Source organism: Oncorhynchus nerka, linkage group LG14 (assembly GCF_034236695.1).
Source record: "Oncorhynchus nerka isolate Pitt River linkage group LG14, Oner_Uvic_2.0, whole genome shotgun sequence".
Lineage (NCBI taxonomy): Eukaryota > Metazoa > Chordata > Actinopteri > Salmoniformes > Salmonidae > Oncorhynchus > Oncorhynchus nerka.
Window position 1 is genome coordinate 80,673,315 of NC_088409.1, and position 17,464 is coordinate 80,690,778.

The following is a 17,464-nucleotide window of genomic DNA, read 5'->3' on the forward strand; positions in this document are numbered from 1 at the left end:
ATGCTATTCAGATTTTGCTGCACAGACCAAACACATATTAGACTGCAAAGAACAAAGAGCATCAAAGGAGAAGATTGTGGACTACAGGAAAAGGAGGGCCCCCATTCACATCGACAGGACTGTAGTGGAGCGGGTCGAGAGTTCCTTGGTGTCCACATCACCAACAACCTAACATGGTTCAAACACATCAGGAAAGTTGTGAAGAGGGTACGGCAAAGTTTTTCCCCCCTCAGGAGACATGGCATGGGTACCCAGATCCTCAAAGTTCTACAGCTGCACTACCGATAGCATCCTGACCGGTTGCATCATCGCCTGGTATGGCAACTGCTCGGCATCTGACCGTAAGGTGCTACAGAGGGTAGTGTGTACATCACTGGGACCAAGCTTCCTGCCATGTAGGACCTACAGTACCAGTCAAAATGTTGGAGACACCTACTCCTTCTTAGTCAAATAGCCCTTACACAGGGCTGTCCTGTTGTAAAACAAATTATAGTCCCACTAAGCACAAACCAGATGGGATGGCGTATCGCTGCAGAATGCTGTGGTAGCCATGCTGGTTAAGTGTGCCTTGAATTCTAAATAAATCACTAACAAGTGTCACCAGCAAATCACCATCACACCACCTCCTCCATGCTTCACGGTGGGAACCACACAAATCAAATCAAAGTTTATTTGTCACGTGCACTGAATACAACAGGTGTCGACCTTACAGTGAAATGCTTACTTACAGGCTCTAACCAATAGTGCAAAAAAGGTATTAGGTGAACAATGGGTAAGTAAAGAAATAAAAACAACAGTAAAAAGACAGTAGCGAGGCTATAAAAGTTGCAAGGCTACATACAGACACTGGTTAGTCTGATTGAGGTAGTATGTACATGTAGATATGGGTAAAGTGACTATGCATATATGATAAACAGAGAGTAGCAGCAGTGTAAAAGAGGGGTTTGGGTGGAGGGGGCACAATGCAAATAGTCATTTGATGACCTGTTCAGGAGTCTTATGTCTTGGGGGTAAAAACTGTTGAGAAGCCTTTTTGTCCTAGACTTGGCACTCCGGTACTGCTTTCCATGCTGTAGTAAAGAGAACAGTCTATGGCTGGGGTCTGACAATTTTTAGGGCCTTCCTCTGACACCGCCTGGTGTAGAGGTCCTGGATGGCAGGCAGCTTAGCCCCAGTGATGTACTGGGCCGTACGGACTACCCTTTGTAGTGCCTTGCGGTCAGAGGCCGAGCAATTGCCGTACCAGGCTGAACGCATTGAGGAAAGAAATTCCACAAATGAACTTTTAACAAGGCACACCTGTTAATTTAAATGTGTTCCAGGTGACTACCTCATGAAGCTGGTTGAGAGAATGCCAAGAGTGTGCAAAGCTGTCATCAAGGCAAAGGGTGGCTACTTTTATTGAAACTCAAATATAAAATGTATTTTGATTTGTTTAACACTTTTTTGGTTACTACATGATTCCATATGTGTTATTTCATTGTTTTGATGTCTTCACTATTATTCTACAATGTAGAAAATAGTCAAAATTAAGAAAAACCTTTGAATGAGAAGTTGTGTCCAAACGTTTGACTGGTACTATATATACTAACCTGTGTCAGAGGAAGGCCCAAAAAATTGTCAAAGACTCAGGTCCCCCAAGTCATAGACTGTTCTCTCTGCTTCCGCAGGGCAAGACTGCTGAACAATTAATCAAATGGCCAACCAGACTATTTCCATTGACACCCCCCCTTCTTTGTTTTTACACTGCTGCTACTCGCTGTTTATTATGTATGCATGGTCACTTTACCCCTGCCCTCATGTACAAATTACTTCAACTAACCTGTATCCCCGCACATTGACTCGGTACCGGTACCCCCTGTATATAGTCTCATTATTATTATTATTCTATTGTGTTACTTTTATATTTTCTTAACTGATTTGTTGGTTAAGGGTTTGTAAAGTAAGCATTTCACAGTAAGTTCTACACCTGTTGTATTTGGGAAGCTTGATTTTGGAAGAAGCTAACCACTAGCTAGAAAGCTAACTAGCTACTAAATTAGCAAACCAAGTGCACAACTGCAGAGCATTTAGCACGTTTTAGACACTTCATATTTATAAGATATCTAGCTGACAAACATTTAGTTGTGAATTCCCTACTGCAACTAGATCATCTGGTGCATGTTGCACAGCAGAGATTGACTCTTGTCGTTGTGCACTCGTAAAGTAAACGGAACAACCGGTAAGCTTCATAATTAAAAACTGTGACCGGTGAAATGAGAAACGCAATCGTTATCTCTTAACATATTGCATAAGTTGACTGCAGGTATTTACTTAACAAGTAACTAGAAATATGAAGAAAAAAAAGTATTACTTCAAATAAATAGTTTCAACGGTATTGACTGTATTGAAAAAACATCCCGTAGCCATTTCCAAATACCCCGGTATATGGCCCAAGACTACTTTATTACCATGGTAGCAGATCCACACGCCCTATATTATCACCTGTAATATTGCCATGGTTAAACCTCACCATTCTGCTTTGGTCTACACAAAAGGGGGAAACCTAGTCAGTTGTTCAACTGAATGCCTTCGACTGAAATGTGTCTTCCGCATTTAACCCAACTGTCCTCTCTGATACAAAGCCTTAATTATTTTCAATCCCAAATTGACTGGTACTCCATAACTGTGACCCGTAGTCCCTACGTGTCAAAGTGTTCAGGCTAGTGGTCTGTTTTGGATTGGGAAAGTCTCTTGGCCTTTGTTGACTGATTCTTCCTGTATAATCTCTGTAGCTGCGGAAGGCCATTGAGGGCTCTGTGGCAGTGAAGGGGGTGAAAGTGCGCCCCCCTCTGTCCAGTTTCCGGGACAGTGGCACCAGCGGCAGCAGCAGCAACAATAGCGAGAACGAAGCCACAGAGCTCCACAAGCTGTGGGACCGTCACAAATCCATGTCCCTCCCCCGGGAGCACCTGGCCTCCGACTCTGACGAGAAGTCCCAGTGAGGGGGATGGGGACAGATTTTTGGGAGAGGTATATTGGATGGGGATTGGGACAGGTTCATGTAGACTGGTATATTACCGAGGAGTAGGATGAGCGTTGACCCCCCCCCCCCCCCACTTAAAAACCACTACCGATGCTGCAACCTCATAGCTTGGATCAATATTTAATTCTGGAATATAGAGTTCTCGCTTCCTCTTCTTCCTCTCCTTGCCTTCCTCTCCATCCCTCTCTCCTTTACCCCTCCTCCTGGTTGGCCTTTGGGCCCTACACTTACTCAGCTCTTATGGAGGAGGGATTGACTCACCACAGACTGGACCCTGCTCTCCACTAGGCTTGGGGGGGGGCCACAACAGAATAGATCTGTGTGTTAGGGAGGGGAGAGGAGTTAAGGTGTCACTGCTTAACAAAGTTTGTCAGAACAAAATGTATAGAATGTGTTTTGACTGTAAAAGGGATTGCATTTTCTTTTTTTTCTTTGGTATTGGTGAGGAAATGTTCAGTTTGTTTGCATTTTGTGGACCTGTAAACGTTTCTGTCTGACCAGTCTTCCATATGCAGACGGTTCAACAGTGACAAGAAGATAGACTTGTGTACCGGTATGGATGTGAGTGTATGTATTGAGTGCATGGACGCATTGGTTGGTATGTATTTACACACAGAAAGTAGCGAAACCAACCACCTGCTTTAATTCCTTTGTGATTTGAATCTTCTTATCAGACACATTTCAGTCTTATCATTTCAGCAGTGTTCTAGTTTGTTCCCATCTGTTTTAGTGACCTGGAACTGGAAATAAGTAACCTAGTGGTTAGAGCATTGGGCCAGTAACCGAAAGGTCGCTGGTTCGAATACCCGAGGCAACAAGGTGAAAAGTCTGTATCTTTGAGCAACACTTAACCCTAATTTGCTCCAGGCGTGCCGTACTACTATGGCTGACCCGGTAAAACAACACATTTCCCTGCAACTATCTGGTGTGTATGTATGTCACTAATAAAATGTCTTCTTTTTTTTCACCTTGCCTCTGTAGAGAGAACCACATACTGTTCTGGTCTCACATTGGGAGATGTCTTCACCACTCTTTCTTTCAGTCCTCTCCCTCTACCCCTATTATGTTCTGTGTTACATTAGTGCTTTAGTCTGGGTGAGAGAATAGTCTACTCTATGCAAACAGATGTACAGTATGTATGTAGGTATTCTGTAGAATGGTGAAAGCATGTGTTAACATTTACCTCTCAGCATGCTTCAACACACATGCTGTGCACTCCTTTAAGAAAACACTGCCTCAAACACACACAGGTTTTAATAAGAGCCAGTCCAAGAGAAGAGGGCTTTCTCTAGATGTGGCTCTTAATAAGCCTGACTGAGTATGTTGGGCTAGGGAGAGGAGGAGAGGAAGAAGGAGAGGGGGAAGATGGAGAGTGAATGGAAGAATGAAAGCATTTTCTGTTATCTAATCTGCTGTGTTAGGGAGTTTTCTTCAATAGAATCTAGGGTAGCTTTCTGGTTGGCCAACTTCACATCCCCACCATTGGTGACATAAGCTCCATACTGCACAAGTCCAGTGTGCAGCTTCCAATCAGATCACATACACTCCCTTATTGAATTGTCGGTAAAAAAAAAAAAAAAAAGTAAGTATGGCCACTACTCGTTTTCTTTCAGTCTCTCACTCGCTCATTCCCTCTCTCTCTCTCACTGATTGATTAACAGGCAGGGGTCATTTTGAGGCTTTCTTCCTCCCTCCTTTGTAATGTTTGCACTGAAAGGCCTGATGCCTCTGAAAAGGACTGAGCAGAGTCACTTCCTGTGTCAAACACTCTTTCCACCTGCAATGGTTGTTATTTGGATTTACTGTTTTCACCCAGCAATATCATCATTTCTGCTCACATACGCAAGCTCAGAGTATCTAACTGTGGTTATACACATTCAGACTCCTTACTCATTGCCACATTGAATAAAGGACACACACACATACACACACACGCACACTACCATTTTCACAGACTGACATGCCCATCCTCACATGCAGAGAGACACACTCACACACCTTGAGTGACAGCATGGCTTTGCGTGAAAGAGTGCATGTTGAAGGCTGTGTTTTCATATTGATAGAACTATGACCAACAGAATATATGATAAATATACTGTTGTGTATACAGGGTTGGATAGGTTACTTTCTAAGTGTAACCCTGGGTGTATATCATTTTAATGGACAATGTCAATATGCTGATGGCTATTTTGTTGAATGTTTTTATTCTCACTTATTTTGCATCTTTTCTCATTGCATTAGTTTTGATCTAGGTTTGATTTGCATTCATTCATACAATGAGCTTTAATCATGGCTTATTTTGGAAAAGGAGATGGGCTTTTTGGGGAATGTGTGGATTTAAGACTTTGCTATACGTTTACAGATTTAACATAGTTAACATCATTGCTGTAATACATGATTGTTAATTTAAAATCAAATTGATCTACATTGCTATCTATGCAACTGCAACTTCCTGCAACTCCTTTTTAGTGTTTGTTGCGTATTGCTCTTCCCTGTCTGATTGTTATAAAAAGGTCCAATGTTGAATGTTTTTCCAGCCTTGCAGCATGTACCCAACATTTCTACAATGTTCATGTATGTCATTTGTATAATGGAAGTAACACTATAACGCTAGCAGAATGAGACCCACTACCTGAGGTAACAGGAACATTTAACCAACGTTTATAGAATGTTTAAAGGACCCATGGGTGTTCTCGGTGGTCTGTATGACATTGTCATTTCACAAGTGCCTACATCATCCTGGCCCCTGCATGGTAACAGGGGTAGGATAGGTTTTCTCTGCAAATGAGTTTTTAAGGGATAGAAATGACTACCCATGTCCCTGCATATGTATATATACACGATGTGTCAGTAGAGTGTGCAATTACAGTGTGCAACCATGACAACTCTCCGTTGTCAGTCCCCAAGCTTGCCAAAGGGACCAGAGAAAATGCACGTTTCATTTGCTTTGGTGTTTGTATTTTTCAGATGGGTTTTTCATTATTTTGCGTTTCTCTGAAGTCATTCTATCCTTATTTCCTTTTCTGTTCTCTATGGCATCATTTACTACAAGATAGATATTTTAGGGCAGGCGCATATTTATTAATAGGTATTAATCAAAATAGAAGAATCTGATTTGTTAGTTTTTTAATTATTTCAATTTGAAAGATTAGGTAATCAACTTGTGCAATAATGATTGTTCATCTCACTTTCTAACCAGATTTTAATATATGACTTGACATGAATGCAAGAACCTTATTTTTGTAAAGAAATTGAAAAATGTTAAACAATATGTATGTTATGACACACACTGTCTGTTTGGTCCCAGGCCATTTCTGGATTCTGCTGCTTGTACTGTCTGTCTGACTCTGGACTGTATGATGTGTTATAGGCCCACTATGGAAACTCACTGGGGTCAAACCAGCCAGAGTTTAACAAGTCCAGTGCTATTTTTCACAATTTGTTTTTATATCAGGGATGAATAAAGAAATTTTTAACAAATGGGAGTCTGGAATCTTATTTGACCTCACCCCTCCTCTTTTTCTCTCATCCCCCCTCTCCTCCCAGAAGCTGTAGAACAGCAACTGTTTTTTTTCTCTTTCTGTTTTTCTATCACTCTCTCATTCTTTCCCTCTGGACTGTGTTTGTTGTTTAAAAAAATCTGTTTTTCTGAGTGAAATGCCATCTGTACTGAAATGGGCAGATAAATGCTTAATTATAGCTACATGGGTTAATTTGTTACGGTGTGAAAAGTATACCTCTCTCCCTGTGGAGCCTAGCGTCTGTGTTCCAGACAGCTGTGCTGTAGAGTAGGGTGTGTTTTAAACTGCCCCGTCCCTGCTGTTCCAGATGAGAGAACAGTCCCGTCTCTGATGCCTTTTTGTTCTGAATTATGTCACCGTGTAATCTGTAATCCCTGTAATCTGACCAACACTCAACACTGCAATCTGAGATGAGATCTAACACTGCCCAATCCTGTTAGAGATTTCAATTATTCATGTCTGTCTGTGTGTGAGAGAAACAGAGTATGTGTGTTAATGATGGAGAGAAAATGGTACAAAACAAAACGTTTCTTTTTTTTTTTTTTTACCTATCTTCTGTAGTTTATTGGCATACAAGCCATTTGTATTGTGGTGGTGCCGGTGCTAGTTCTTGACAGTGGTGGTGCTAGTCCTTGGAACAGTTTTACACATGCTCAACACAACCACTTTCAGTTTCATCTCCTGTCCCAGGCGATGTGGACTTCATATTGATTAATAATAAATGAAGGTGTCACAGTAAAAGTCTGTCTCCCCAGATTGGCAGAGAGTGAGGAGGATACAAGGGGGGACTATTTTAACTGTGACTCATAGTCAAGCAGGTAGAATGATGTAATTGCTGCAACAACAAAAAAGTGCAGAGGGCTCTATGAAGAAAGTTTCCCTGAGCAAACTAAACTCCGTCTGACTTACGACTGATACTGTGTGAGCGAGAGGCTAGGAGAATGGTGAGAGGGGATGACAAGCATGAGATTTCTTTTTGCTTCTCTTAAAAGTTGTCAGACCAATTATCATCCAAGATACTACTGGCTCTATGGTTCTGGACAAGTATTCATTGTCAGGAAATATGCAAGAAATAGCTAGTCACTTATTCATGAACAGAGCTCTATCTCAGGTCTACCCAGTGTGTTCAGTATGGAGTTTTTTTTTTTTTTTTGGGGGTCTTATCTGTAACCTGGCCTGAACGTTTCTTTGGGGGGTCTATCTGTAACCTGGCCTGAACGTTTCTTTGGGGGGGTCTATCTGTAACCTGGCCTGAACGTTTCTTTGGGGGGTCTATCTGTAACCTGGCCTGAACGTTTCTTTGGGGGGGTCTATCTGTAACCTGGCCTGAACGTTTCTTTGGGGGGGTCTATCTGTAACCTGGCCTGAACGTTTCTTTGGGGGGTCTATCTGTAACCTGGCCTGAACGTTTCTTTGGGGGGGGGGTCTATCTGTAACCTGACCTGAACGTTTCTTTGGGGGTCTATCTGTAACCTGACCTGAACGTTTCTTTGGGGGGTCTATCTGTAACCTGGCCTGAACGTTTCTTTGGGGGGTCTATCTGTAACCTGGCCTGAACGTTTCTTTGGGGGTCTATCTGTAACCTGGCCTGAACGTTTCTTTGGGGGGTCTATCTGTAACCTGGCCTAACTTTGGGGGGGGGTCTATCTGTAACCTGACCTGAACGTTTCTTTGGGGGGTCTATCTGTAACCTGACCTGAACGTTTCTTTGGGGGTCTATCTGTAACCTGGCCTGAACGTTTCTTTGGGGGGTCTATCTGTAACCTGGCCTGAACGTTTCTTTGGGGGGGGGTCTATCTGTAACCTGGCCTGAACGTTTCTTTGACCAGGATGTGCGGTGTATGTTACAAACCAAACCCCAGGTTACTTACTTTAATATGGTGCAATGTTAATGATACCTTTTTTTGTGCATTCTCTTTGATTCATTTATTAAATCAACATTAACCCATAAACAAATAAAAAATCAACTGAAATCAAATCATTTTTTTAACGATAGCATTTGACTACATCACATCTCTTCTATGTATAAAACTGGAGGGTGAAAAAACCCATCTGAAGTCAGAGGTGTGCCTCAGAGCGGTATGCAGGGGGTGTAGGAGGCTCCATAACCCCCATAGTGGGGATCCTCATGACACTGACCACCAGCATGCCCTCAGGGGTCAGTGTGCCACTGACCGACAGGGGGTCCATGTCCTCCGGTAGCAGGGTTTTATGGGTAAAAGTATCACTGACACTCCCATCCTCCAACACCTGAGGGAGAGAAGGTATGGTGAGAGAATGAGGGAGGAAGAAGGAAGAGAAATAGAAGAGGGCCAGCAGAGGAGTAAAGGAGAGATGGTGAAGAGAGGTAATATAATGAGGGAAGGTCAAGGAAGGGGGGTGAGAAGAGAATAGAGAGGATAAATCAAGGGAAGAAGGGATGGTGAGAAGAGGAAGATGAAGGTGAGGTCAGTTCATACAGATCTATCTTTTGATCACTGTTGTCGTACCAGGAAATTCAAATTGTAGTGTATTCAAGGTTTATAAAGGCTTCTAAAGTTTGTAACTTCCACTTAAAATCGTCAGACTTGATTTGCCCAAACAAAAAAATGTATCAACCCCTAGGAAAATGTCCATGAATTATAATCCACATAATTTAAAAGTCCTGTTGCTGAAGTCTTTTTTTTTTTCCTGATGTGAGAATCAGGGTCATATTAAGATGTTGGGGAGCTGAGATCAGGCAGAGAATCACAACAAACGGTTGACCAAAGAGCAGTTTTGTCTAAGCAGGGCCTTGGGGCTACATGGTGAATGGATGAGAGGACAGGATGTTGGCTTTATTAAGTGGTTCTCTGGCCTGTTAAAGAGGAGCTGTGACATGGTTGCCTTACAGCATCAGCAGCAATTTCCTCTCTCTCGACTTTGCCATTTACTACTGATTACAAACTTCTTACACCTGGCTGAGGCTGGGAGAGCAGGAGGCCTAGTGAGATTATACAGAACAATTAATGGTCAGCTATAGCCGTAAAATACAGATGTTGTATCTCAATTTGATCATACCGTTGTTGCAGGAATGTTCCTGGACAACATGTAACACAAACTCGTAGTCCATTCAAGGTTTAAGAAGGCTTCTAAAGTTTGCAATTTCCACTTTAAAATGTCAGCCTTGATTTGCCCTAACAAAAATGTGTCAACCCTTACAAATAATGTAAATTAATTATAATATTCAAAACAAATCACATTTCCTGCCTGATTTATTTTTCTGCTGTAGCAAACTGGCTCAAATTAAGGTATGGCATCTGTATATAGCTCTCCAATAGCCTCACCCTTCATTGAGATTCACACTTCTCCCTCATCATCCCCCAGTACACAATAACCAAGCACATCATTAAACAGGACACACAATGCACACACACACACACACATCATTGCACTTATAATTTGTACCTACAGTGTGCACACAGACACATCCTCTTTCACTAATGGGTACACACACATACACACTATAACCTTCAGACACTCACCTTTTCAGCGTGGATGACTATGTTGTGGTTGTAGGCCATCAACACTATGTCATGAGGTTCAAACTGACTGACGTCAGCTGACATGTAATAACTTTCCCCCAACGATCTGACCATGCCCATACTGGCAGGACGACCTGTCACAGTGCCACTTGTTGGGCCTGGAGGGAAGTGCAGACAAAACAGTTAGTGGAGGAGACTTGAATATGTTGATATATTCAATTCTTATTTTCTTGTTCTAATTACCATCACCAACTTGGTGAAGAATAAACCATAGCAAGAGAAAATATATAAAGGAATTAAGGGAAAATATGACTGATTTGAAAGTTTATCCAGTTCTTGGGGGAAGATATATTTCAGTTTTATGTGGAGACAACTGGAGAATACAGGCCATTCGAGCTCATGAGTGAGCAATGATTCTGTTTGGAACATAAAGCTAATTTAATTCCCAGAAAGAACCTGAGTGGTATACTACGAAGCAAGCTAGATCTAATCAGGCTTTTATAAAGCTAGCCAGCTTCAGTTAGCTCCGCATTCTAGGTCAGAAGGACCGGCTCCAGTCATAAGCGACAGAAGCGGTCGCTTAGGGCCCCCAGCCACTAGGGGGCCCCGAATAAAAAAATACAAATAAATAAATTGGGGTCTCAATTTACTGTTGAGAGTTAGAATAGTAGAATACGCAAACTGTAAGTTAAACATTTGGTTGTGCATCAGCAGTTTTTCTCTTGTTTAGTCAGTCACTGACAGTCACTCAATTAACCATGTCAGGTAACAATTTTTCGATTGGTAAATTAGTCTAGCCAGTTATCTAAACTTGTAGTAATCATGGCCGAATACCGACCGGGCACTCGGGACATGTAGCCAGGGGCCTGGCCTCCAGTGGGCCCCCATTGATTTTGATGATCACCCTCACTCAGATATTATTAACGTGGCATAAATCATGGCAAAATGGGTAGAATTGCAGGAAATTAGCTTTAAACTTCAAAAATGTTCTCTCTACCCCTTGGCAAAATGTGTAGAACTACAGAAAACTTGTTTAAAACACACAAAAAACAACTACAAAATATGTAATCAGTCCTCTTCCTCAAATGAAGACACAGACACTTCATTCAGGATAAATGGAGTTAGCCCTGAGTTATGCTGCGTTCAAAACAACTGGGAACTTGGAAATCTCTGACTTCAGTGCGTTCAAGACAACTGAGAACTCAGAAAAAACTGGGAAAAAATATATTTTTAACTGTCTCAGCCAACTCGGAATTCCAAGTCAGAAATTCTGGCATCTTTCTAGAGCTCTGCCCTGGAGCAAGTTAGTTCTGAAGGATTCATTGCCATAGAAATGTACCTGAACAAAAGGTGAGCCACTTTCATATGACTGGGTTAACTCAGAGTTGACTAAAGTTACCTCGCTGAGACCTGGTATGTAGTATACCCCTCAGCACAAAATAGAGCCAAACTCAAGCCCCGTTTATCCCCGGTGCTAACCTGCGTCCTTTGTACCGGTTGTGCGAACATGCTGATTGTGCCCATATTTGCAGACAGGTGTAGATGATCAAAAGACACATTATGATCTGATCTTACTGCCCAACTGGGGAGGTAGTCAGGCACGCATTGTGTCTGGATATCTCACAAGTGTAAACGGATCTGGACAATGAAACCATTTCAATCCTAATTATTCCGACTAAAATCATTGACAGGTGGCACCATTAATCTATGACGTCAACATGTATTAAAATAAATATTATTTTGAAAGAATATCTGTCAAATAGTTATCATTCAGAGAGGTACCAAAGACTTACTCATAAATGCTGTCAACTTATTTTTTCTTTAAATGTTTTACTTTTTACATATTTACTTTATTATTTACAACATATGTTCAATGTAATACAGAGAAAAATGTAAAAGTATGATATATTTCACAATATAATTTGTAATAATAATTTTGATTTGTGTTATTAGACATCCAGTAGCTACACACAGTCCATAAACAGTCTTTAAAGCCATCGTTATAATGTTGTATGTGTTTGGCTCTGAGGAAGCTCCTTAGTTTTAATTTCCCTCTTTGGCATTTTAGCACCTAATAGAGTTTCACTGCCTGGACACTGGCCAACACTCAGGCAGGCCTCTTATAGCCTATTAAAACATTTTAGCTAAGACACTGGAGACTGGTTGGAGCCCAATGGCAGACATCTCCCACTGTTCTGATTCATTATCTTCTTTGAGATGCTGCTTTTCTACCAGAATACATGTAACTTCCACAGTCTCTAGCAGCTTCTTGGTCATTCCACAAATACAGTGCCTTTTGATATTTCAAGTACAAATTGTGCACCAATACTGTGTTTTAAAAGTATGTTATATTAAATTAAATGCCATGTAATATAAACCAAATGGAACATTTTATAAATCAGATATTTTATATTAACAACAGAAATCTGCATTTTGACATATCCCACGTCATTTTTACGTAATGACATGTTATAGAAACACTTTGTTTTCAGATTTCACATGTTTTTTAGAAACTTACCCCACACACAATAGACTTCCTCAGACTCGTTCTGCAATAGGGGGCCTGTGTGTGAGCATGCCCATGTTGAAGTCAGAAGTTTACATACACTTAGGTTGAAGTCATGAACACTCATTTTTCAACACTCCACAAATTTATTGTCAACAAACTATACTTTTGACAAGTCGGTTAGGACATCTACTTTGTTCATGACACAAGTACATTTTCCAACAATTATTTACAGACAGATTATTTCACAATTCCAGAAAATGATGTCATGGCTTTAGAGGCTAATTGACATAATTTGAGTCAATTGGTGGTCTACCTGTGGATGTCTTTCAAGGCCTACCTTCAAACTCAGTGCCTCTTTGCTTGACATCGTGGGGAAATCAAAAGAAATCAGCCAAGACCTCAGAAAAAAAATGTAGAGACCACAAGTCTGGTTCATCCTTGGGAGCAATTTCCAAACGCCTGAAGGTGCCACGTTCATCTGTACAAACAATAGTACGCAAGTATAAACACCATGGGACCACGCAGCCTTCATACCACTCAGGAAGGAGACTGGTTCTGTCTCCTAGAGATGATCGTACTTTGGTGCGAAAAGTGCAAATCAATCCCAGAACAACAGCAAAGGACCTTGTGAAGATGCTGGAGGAAACCAGTACAAAAGTATCTATATACACAGTAAAACGAGTCCTATATCAACATAACCTGAAAGGCTGCTCAGCAAGGAAGAAGCCACTGCTCCAAAATTGCCATAAAAAACCCAGACTACGGTTTGCAACTGCACATGGAGAAATGTCCTCTGGTCTGATGAAACAAAAATAGAACTGTTTGGCCATAATAACCATTGTTATGTTTGGAGGAAAAGGGGGAGGCTTGCAAGCCAAAGAACACCATCCTAACCGTAAAGCATGGGGGTGGCAGCATCATGTTGTGGGGGTGCTTTGCTGCAGGAGGGACTGGTGCACTTCACAAAATAGATGACATCATGAGGAAGGACATGTGGATATATTGAAGCAACATCTCAAGACATCAGTCAGGAAGTTAAGGCTTGGTCGCAAATGGGTCTTCCAAATGGACAATGACCCCAAGCATACTTCCAAAGTTGTGGCAAAATGGCTTGAGGACAACAAAGTCAAGGTATTGGAGTGGCCATAACAAAGCCCTGACCTCAATCCCATAGAAAATGTATGGGCGGAACTGAAAAAGCGTGTGTGAGCAAGGAGGCCAACAAACCTGACTCAGTTACACCAGCTCTGTCAGGAGGAATAGGCCAAAATTCACCCAATTTATTGTGGGAAGCTTGTGGAAGGCAACCCGAAACGTTTGACCCAAGTTAAAAAATTCAAGGCAATGCTATCAAATACTAATTGAGTGTATGTAAACTTCTGACCCACTGGGAATGTGATGAAAGAAATAAAAGCTGGAAGAAATAATTCTCTCTACTATTATTCTGACATTTCACATTCTTAAAATAAAGTGGTGTTCGATCTTAACTGACCTATGACAGCGAATTTTACAAGGATTAAATGTCAGTAGTTTTGAAAACTGAGTTTAAATGTATTTGGCTAAGGTGTATGTAAACTTCTGACTTCAACTGTTCATCACCATAATGAGAGCTCTGCCATTCCTAAAAGGCACATTTAAGTGTTTTTGGAGCCTTTGTCTATGTTTTATCCTTGGCCCCCATACTGCAGAACAAGCCTGAGGAAGTCTATCGCTGTTGTGTTAAGTTTCTTAAAAGCAAGTGAAATTGCATGACAAGTGTCTAGACACTCCTATAACATGCCATTTACATCGGAAATTGAGAATTGGTAAAACAAAACAAAAAGTGATCTTGACCTTTTAACGGCAAACCCTGTTACTTGAACTGAACTTTTGTTTTAATATGTTAAAAATATATTTTAAAGAAATATTGGACATGTAAGAGTCAACTCTGTTTCGCCATTTTGTGGTAGAAAACTGAGCGTGTTCAAAATAACTAGTCAACCCATATTTGGATGGGCAAAAAATTATTTAACAAGTTTTAAAAAATTGTTAAACTATTCAATTGCTCCTCCCTGTTGTCCCTCAAGGGCACGTCGACAGATTTTTTTTACCTCGTCAGCTTGGAGATTTGAACCAGCAACCTATTGGTTATTGGCCCAGCGCTCTTATCTGCTCATAACCACTAGGCTACCTTTCATCCAAGGTGCAGGAGCCTGGCCCTGGATAGCTTCTGCTCAATTTAACTGCTGTTTACTGTTTTTAATTTTGCCTTTATTTAACTAGGCAAGTCAGTTAAGAACAAATTCTTATTTACAATGATGGCCTAGGAACAAGGGGTTAACTGCCGTGTTCAGGGGCAGAATAACAGATTTTTACCTTGTCAGCTCGGGGGTTCAATCGAACAACCTTTTGGTTACTGGCCCAACACTCTAACCACTAGCCTACCTGCCGCCCCCTACCTACCATTGATGTTATTCACCCAAACCACCAACTCCCCCCCACCCCAACAACCCCCCACTCACCTGGGTGCCCGTAAGAGTCTTTGCAGTGTCGGCTGAAGGGGGCCAGACACAGGGGGGCCACATCCCCCTCCTCTCCAAACAGGCTTTGGGGTCCCACCCCTGCTGCCGCCAGGAAAGGCTCAAACAGGGGGTCCGCCGCCCCACTGCCAGACTCCTCTGACCGGTAGGTGCTGGAACTGCTGTAGCAGGCTGACGAGCGGAACGAAGAAGAGGAGGAACGACTGGATGAAGAGCTGGTCAGAGCCATGGTGAGAATTGGTGTCTAAAACACACACACACACTGAAACTACAACTAACTCAGTGAGATTATTTTACTACTAAATTGTTGTCAACACACCAAGACAAAGCTGGTGGCTCTGTTGTTCTTTAGTATCAGCCCAGATACTCTTCAGAAGTCAGTAACCCCTTTTTCCACTGCACACACACTGACATTGACACTGAGCTCTCTGCTGTCTCTTTGGGTGTAATTTAACAAAGTCCCAAAGCATTCTGGGAAAGTGGCATGCTATGGCCCCAACGTGTAGTCCTCTTTTCTCCTTACAAGGTGGTGTGTCCAGCGATGGTAGCCAGGAATAACGGTAAAAGAGATAAGATGTGTGTTCCTCACGCATGCAAGTTTACACACACACACACACGCACACACACGCTCACACACACACACACACACACACTCAACTCTAAAGTAACATAGAGATTACTGAGCCAAGGGGTGCACTCAGAGATGTTTTAGGTATGTGGTCAGGGATAACAGAATGAGAACAGGTTGAGAAGGTTGTGGGAACGTTGTGCTAACGTTGCTTTCTAAACCATCATTTGACTGTCGCTCTGTACGTCCTGCTACAGGATTCCTTTAGGATTTTTGTATGCATTTTATGACAGAACATTATGTCTGTACTTTATGGCAGCACGTTACTTCATACGAGTACTTTAAGCCAGCACTTTATGCCAGGATGTAATGCCAGTACTTTATGCCAGAAGTTTATGCCAGTACTTTATGTTTGTACTTCATGCCAGCACATTATGCAAGTACTTTATGCCAGTACGTTATGCCAGCATGTTATGCCAGTATGTTATGCCAAGACTTTACGCCAGTACTTTATGCCAGCATGTTATGCCAGTATGTTATGCCAAGACTTTACGCCAGTACTTTATGCAAGTATGTTATGCAAGTACTTTATGCAAGCATTTTATGCAAGTACTTTATGCCAGTATGTTATGCCAGTACTTTATGCAAGTACTTTATGTCAGTATGTTATGCCAGTACTTTATGCAAGTACTTTATGCCAGTATGTTATGCCAGTACTTTATGCAAGTACGGCATGCCAGCACTTTACGCCAGTACGGCATGCCAGTAAGTTATGCCAGCATGTTATGACAGTACTTTATGCCAGCATGTTATGACAGTACTTTATGCCAGCATGTTATGACAGTACTTTATGCCAGCATGTTATGACAGTACTTTATGCCAGCATGTTATGACAGTACTTTATGCCAGCATGTTATGACAGTACTTTATGCCAGCATGTTATGACAGTACTTTATGCCAGCATGTTATGACAGTACTTTATGCCAGCATGTTATGACAGTACTTTATGCCAGCATGTTATGACAGTACTTTATGCCAGTATGTTATGACAGTACTTTATGCCAGCATGTTATGACAGTACTTTATGCCAGCATGTTATGACAGTACTTTATGCCAGCATGTTATGACAGTACTTTATGCCAGCATGTTATGACAGTACTTTATGCCAGCATGTTATGACAGTACTTTATGCCAGCATGTTATGACAGTACTTTATGCCAGCATGTTATGACAGTACTTTATGCAAGTACTTTATGCCAGCACTTTACGCCAGTACGGCATGCCAGTAAGTTATGCCAGCATGTTATGACAGTACTTTATGCCAGCATGTTATGCCAGCATGTTATGACAGTACTTTATGCCAGCATGTTATGCCAGCATGTTATGACAGTACTTTATGCCAGCATGTTATGCCAGTACTTTATTTAAGTATTTTTTGCCAGCACGTTATGCCAGTACTTTATTTAAGTATTTTATGCCAGCACGTTATACCAGTACTTTATTTAAGTATGTTATGCCAGTATAAAGCTGTTGACTTGTTTGTTTATTAACTGTTACATTAGTATCTGCTCCCTTTCCAGCTGGGACTACATTTGGAGAAATGTTCTGTGAATCAAGTCGATTATTCTGAGGTCTCCAGCTGGGACTACATTTGGAGAAATGTTCTGTGAATCAAGTCGATTATCATTCTATGAAATGGTTATAAAAACAAGTTAGTATTATAGCAGGTATGACTGTTAACATTCACAATACAATACCCATAAGTACAGAGTTACATTATTGTCATCTGCAGCCAGATGTTTTACCATTTTTGACTGTG

At 41.5% G+C, this 17,464-nt stretch overlaps 2 protein-coding genes across 2 annotated transcripts in view; one reads left to right on the forward strand and one right to left on the reverse strand.

Moving 5' to 3' along the window:
* Positions 1-5,738, forward strand: part of LOC115141954 (chloride channel protein 2-like) — a 167,447-nt gene extending 161,709 nt beyond the window's left edge. Inside the window, 1 exon segment of the mRNA XM_029681382.2 lies at positions 2,775-5,738. Within this exon segment, the coding sequence (XP_029537242.2) occupies positions 2,775-2,984 (210 nt within the window). The 3' untranslated portion in view covers positions 2,985-5,738.
* A 2,719-nt stretch (positions 5,739-8,457) lies between these two features.
* On the reverse strand, positions 8,458-15,524 carry LOC115141955 (heat shock protein beta-7-like). The gene is made up of 3 exons (XM_029681383.2): positions 15,060-15,524; positions 10,050-10,207; positions 8,458-8,796 (listed from the first exon to the last, which is right to left on the reverse strand). Exons 1-3 carry the CDS (start codon positions 15,304-15,306, stop codon positions 8,605-8,607), a joined length of 597 nt encoding a protein of 198 aa, XP_029537243.1. The 5' UTR covers positions 15,307-15,524; the 3' UTR covers positions 8,458-8,604.
* Between the last annotated feature and the right edge of the window lie 1,940 nt (positions 15,525-17,464).

Bases quoted from the DNA above. Each gene is read 5' to 3' on its own strand.
- LOC115141955 (XM_029681383.2), bottom strand. From the start codon at position 15,306: ATGGCTCTGACCAGCTCTTCATCCAGTCGTTCCTCCTCTTCTTCGTTC. The intron at 10,208-15,059 runs GTGAGTGGGGGG...ACTTCCCTCCAG, and splicing joins AGACTCTTACGGGCACCCAG to GCCCAACAAGTGGCACTGTG. The intron at 8,797-10,049 runs GTGAGTGTCTGA...TCTCTCCCTCAG, and splicing joins TAGTCATCCACGCTGAAAAG to GTGTTGGAGGATGGGAGTGT.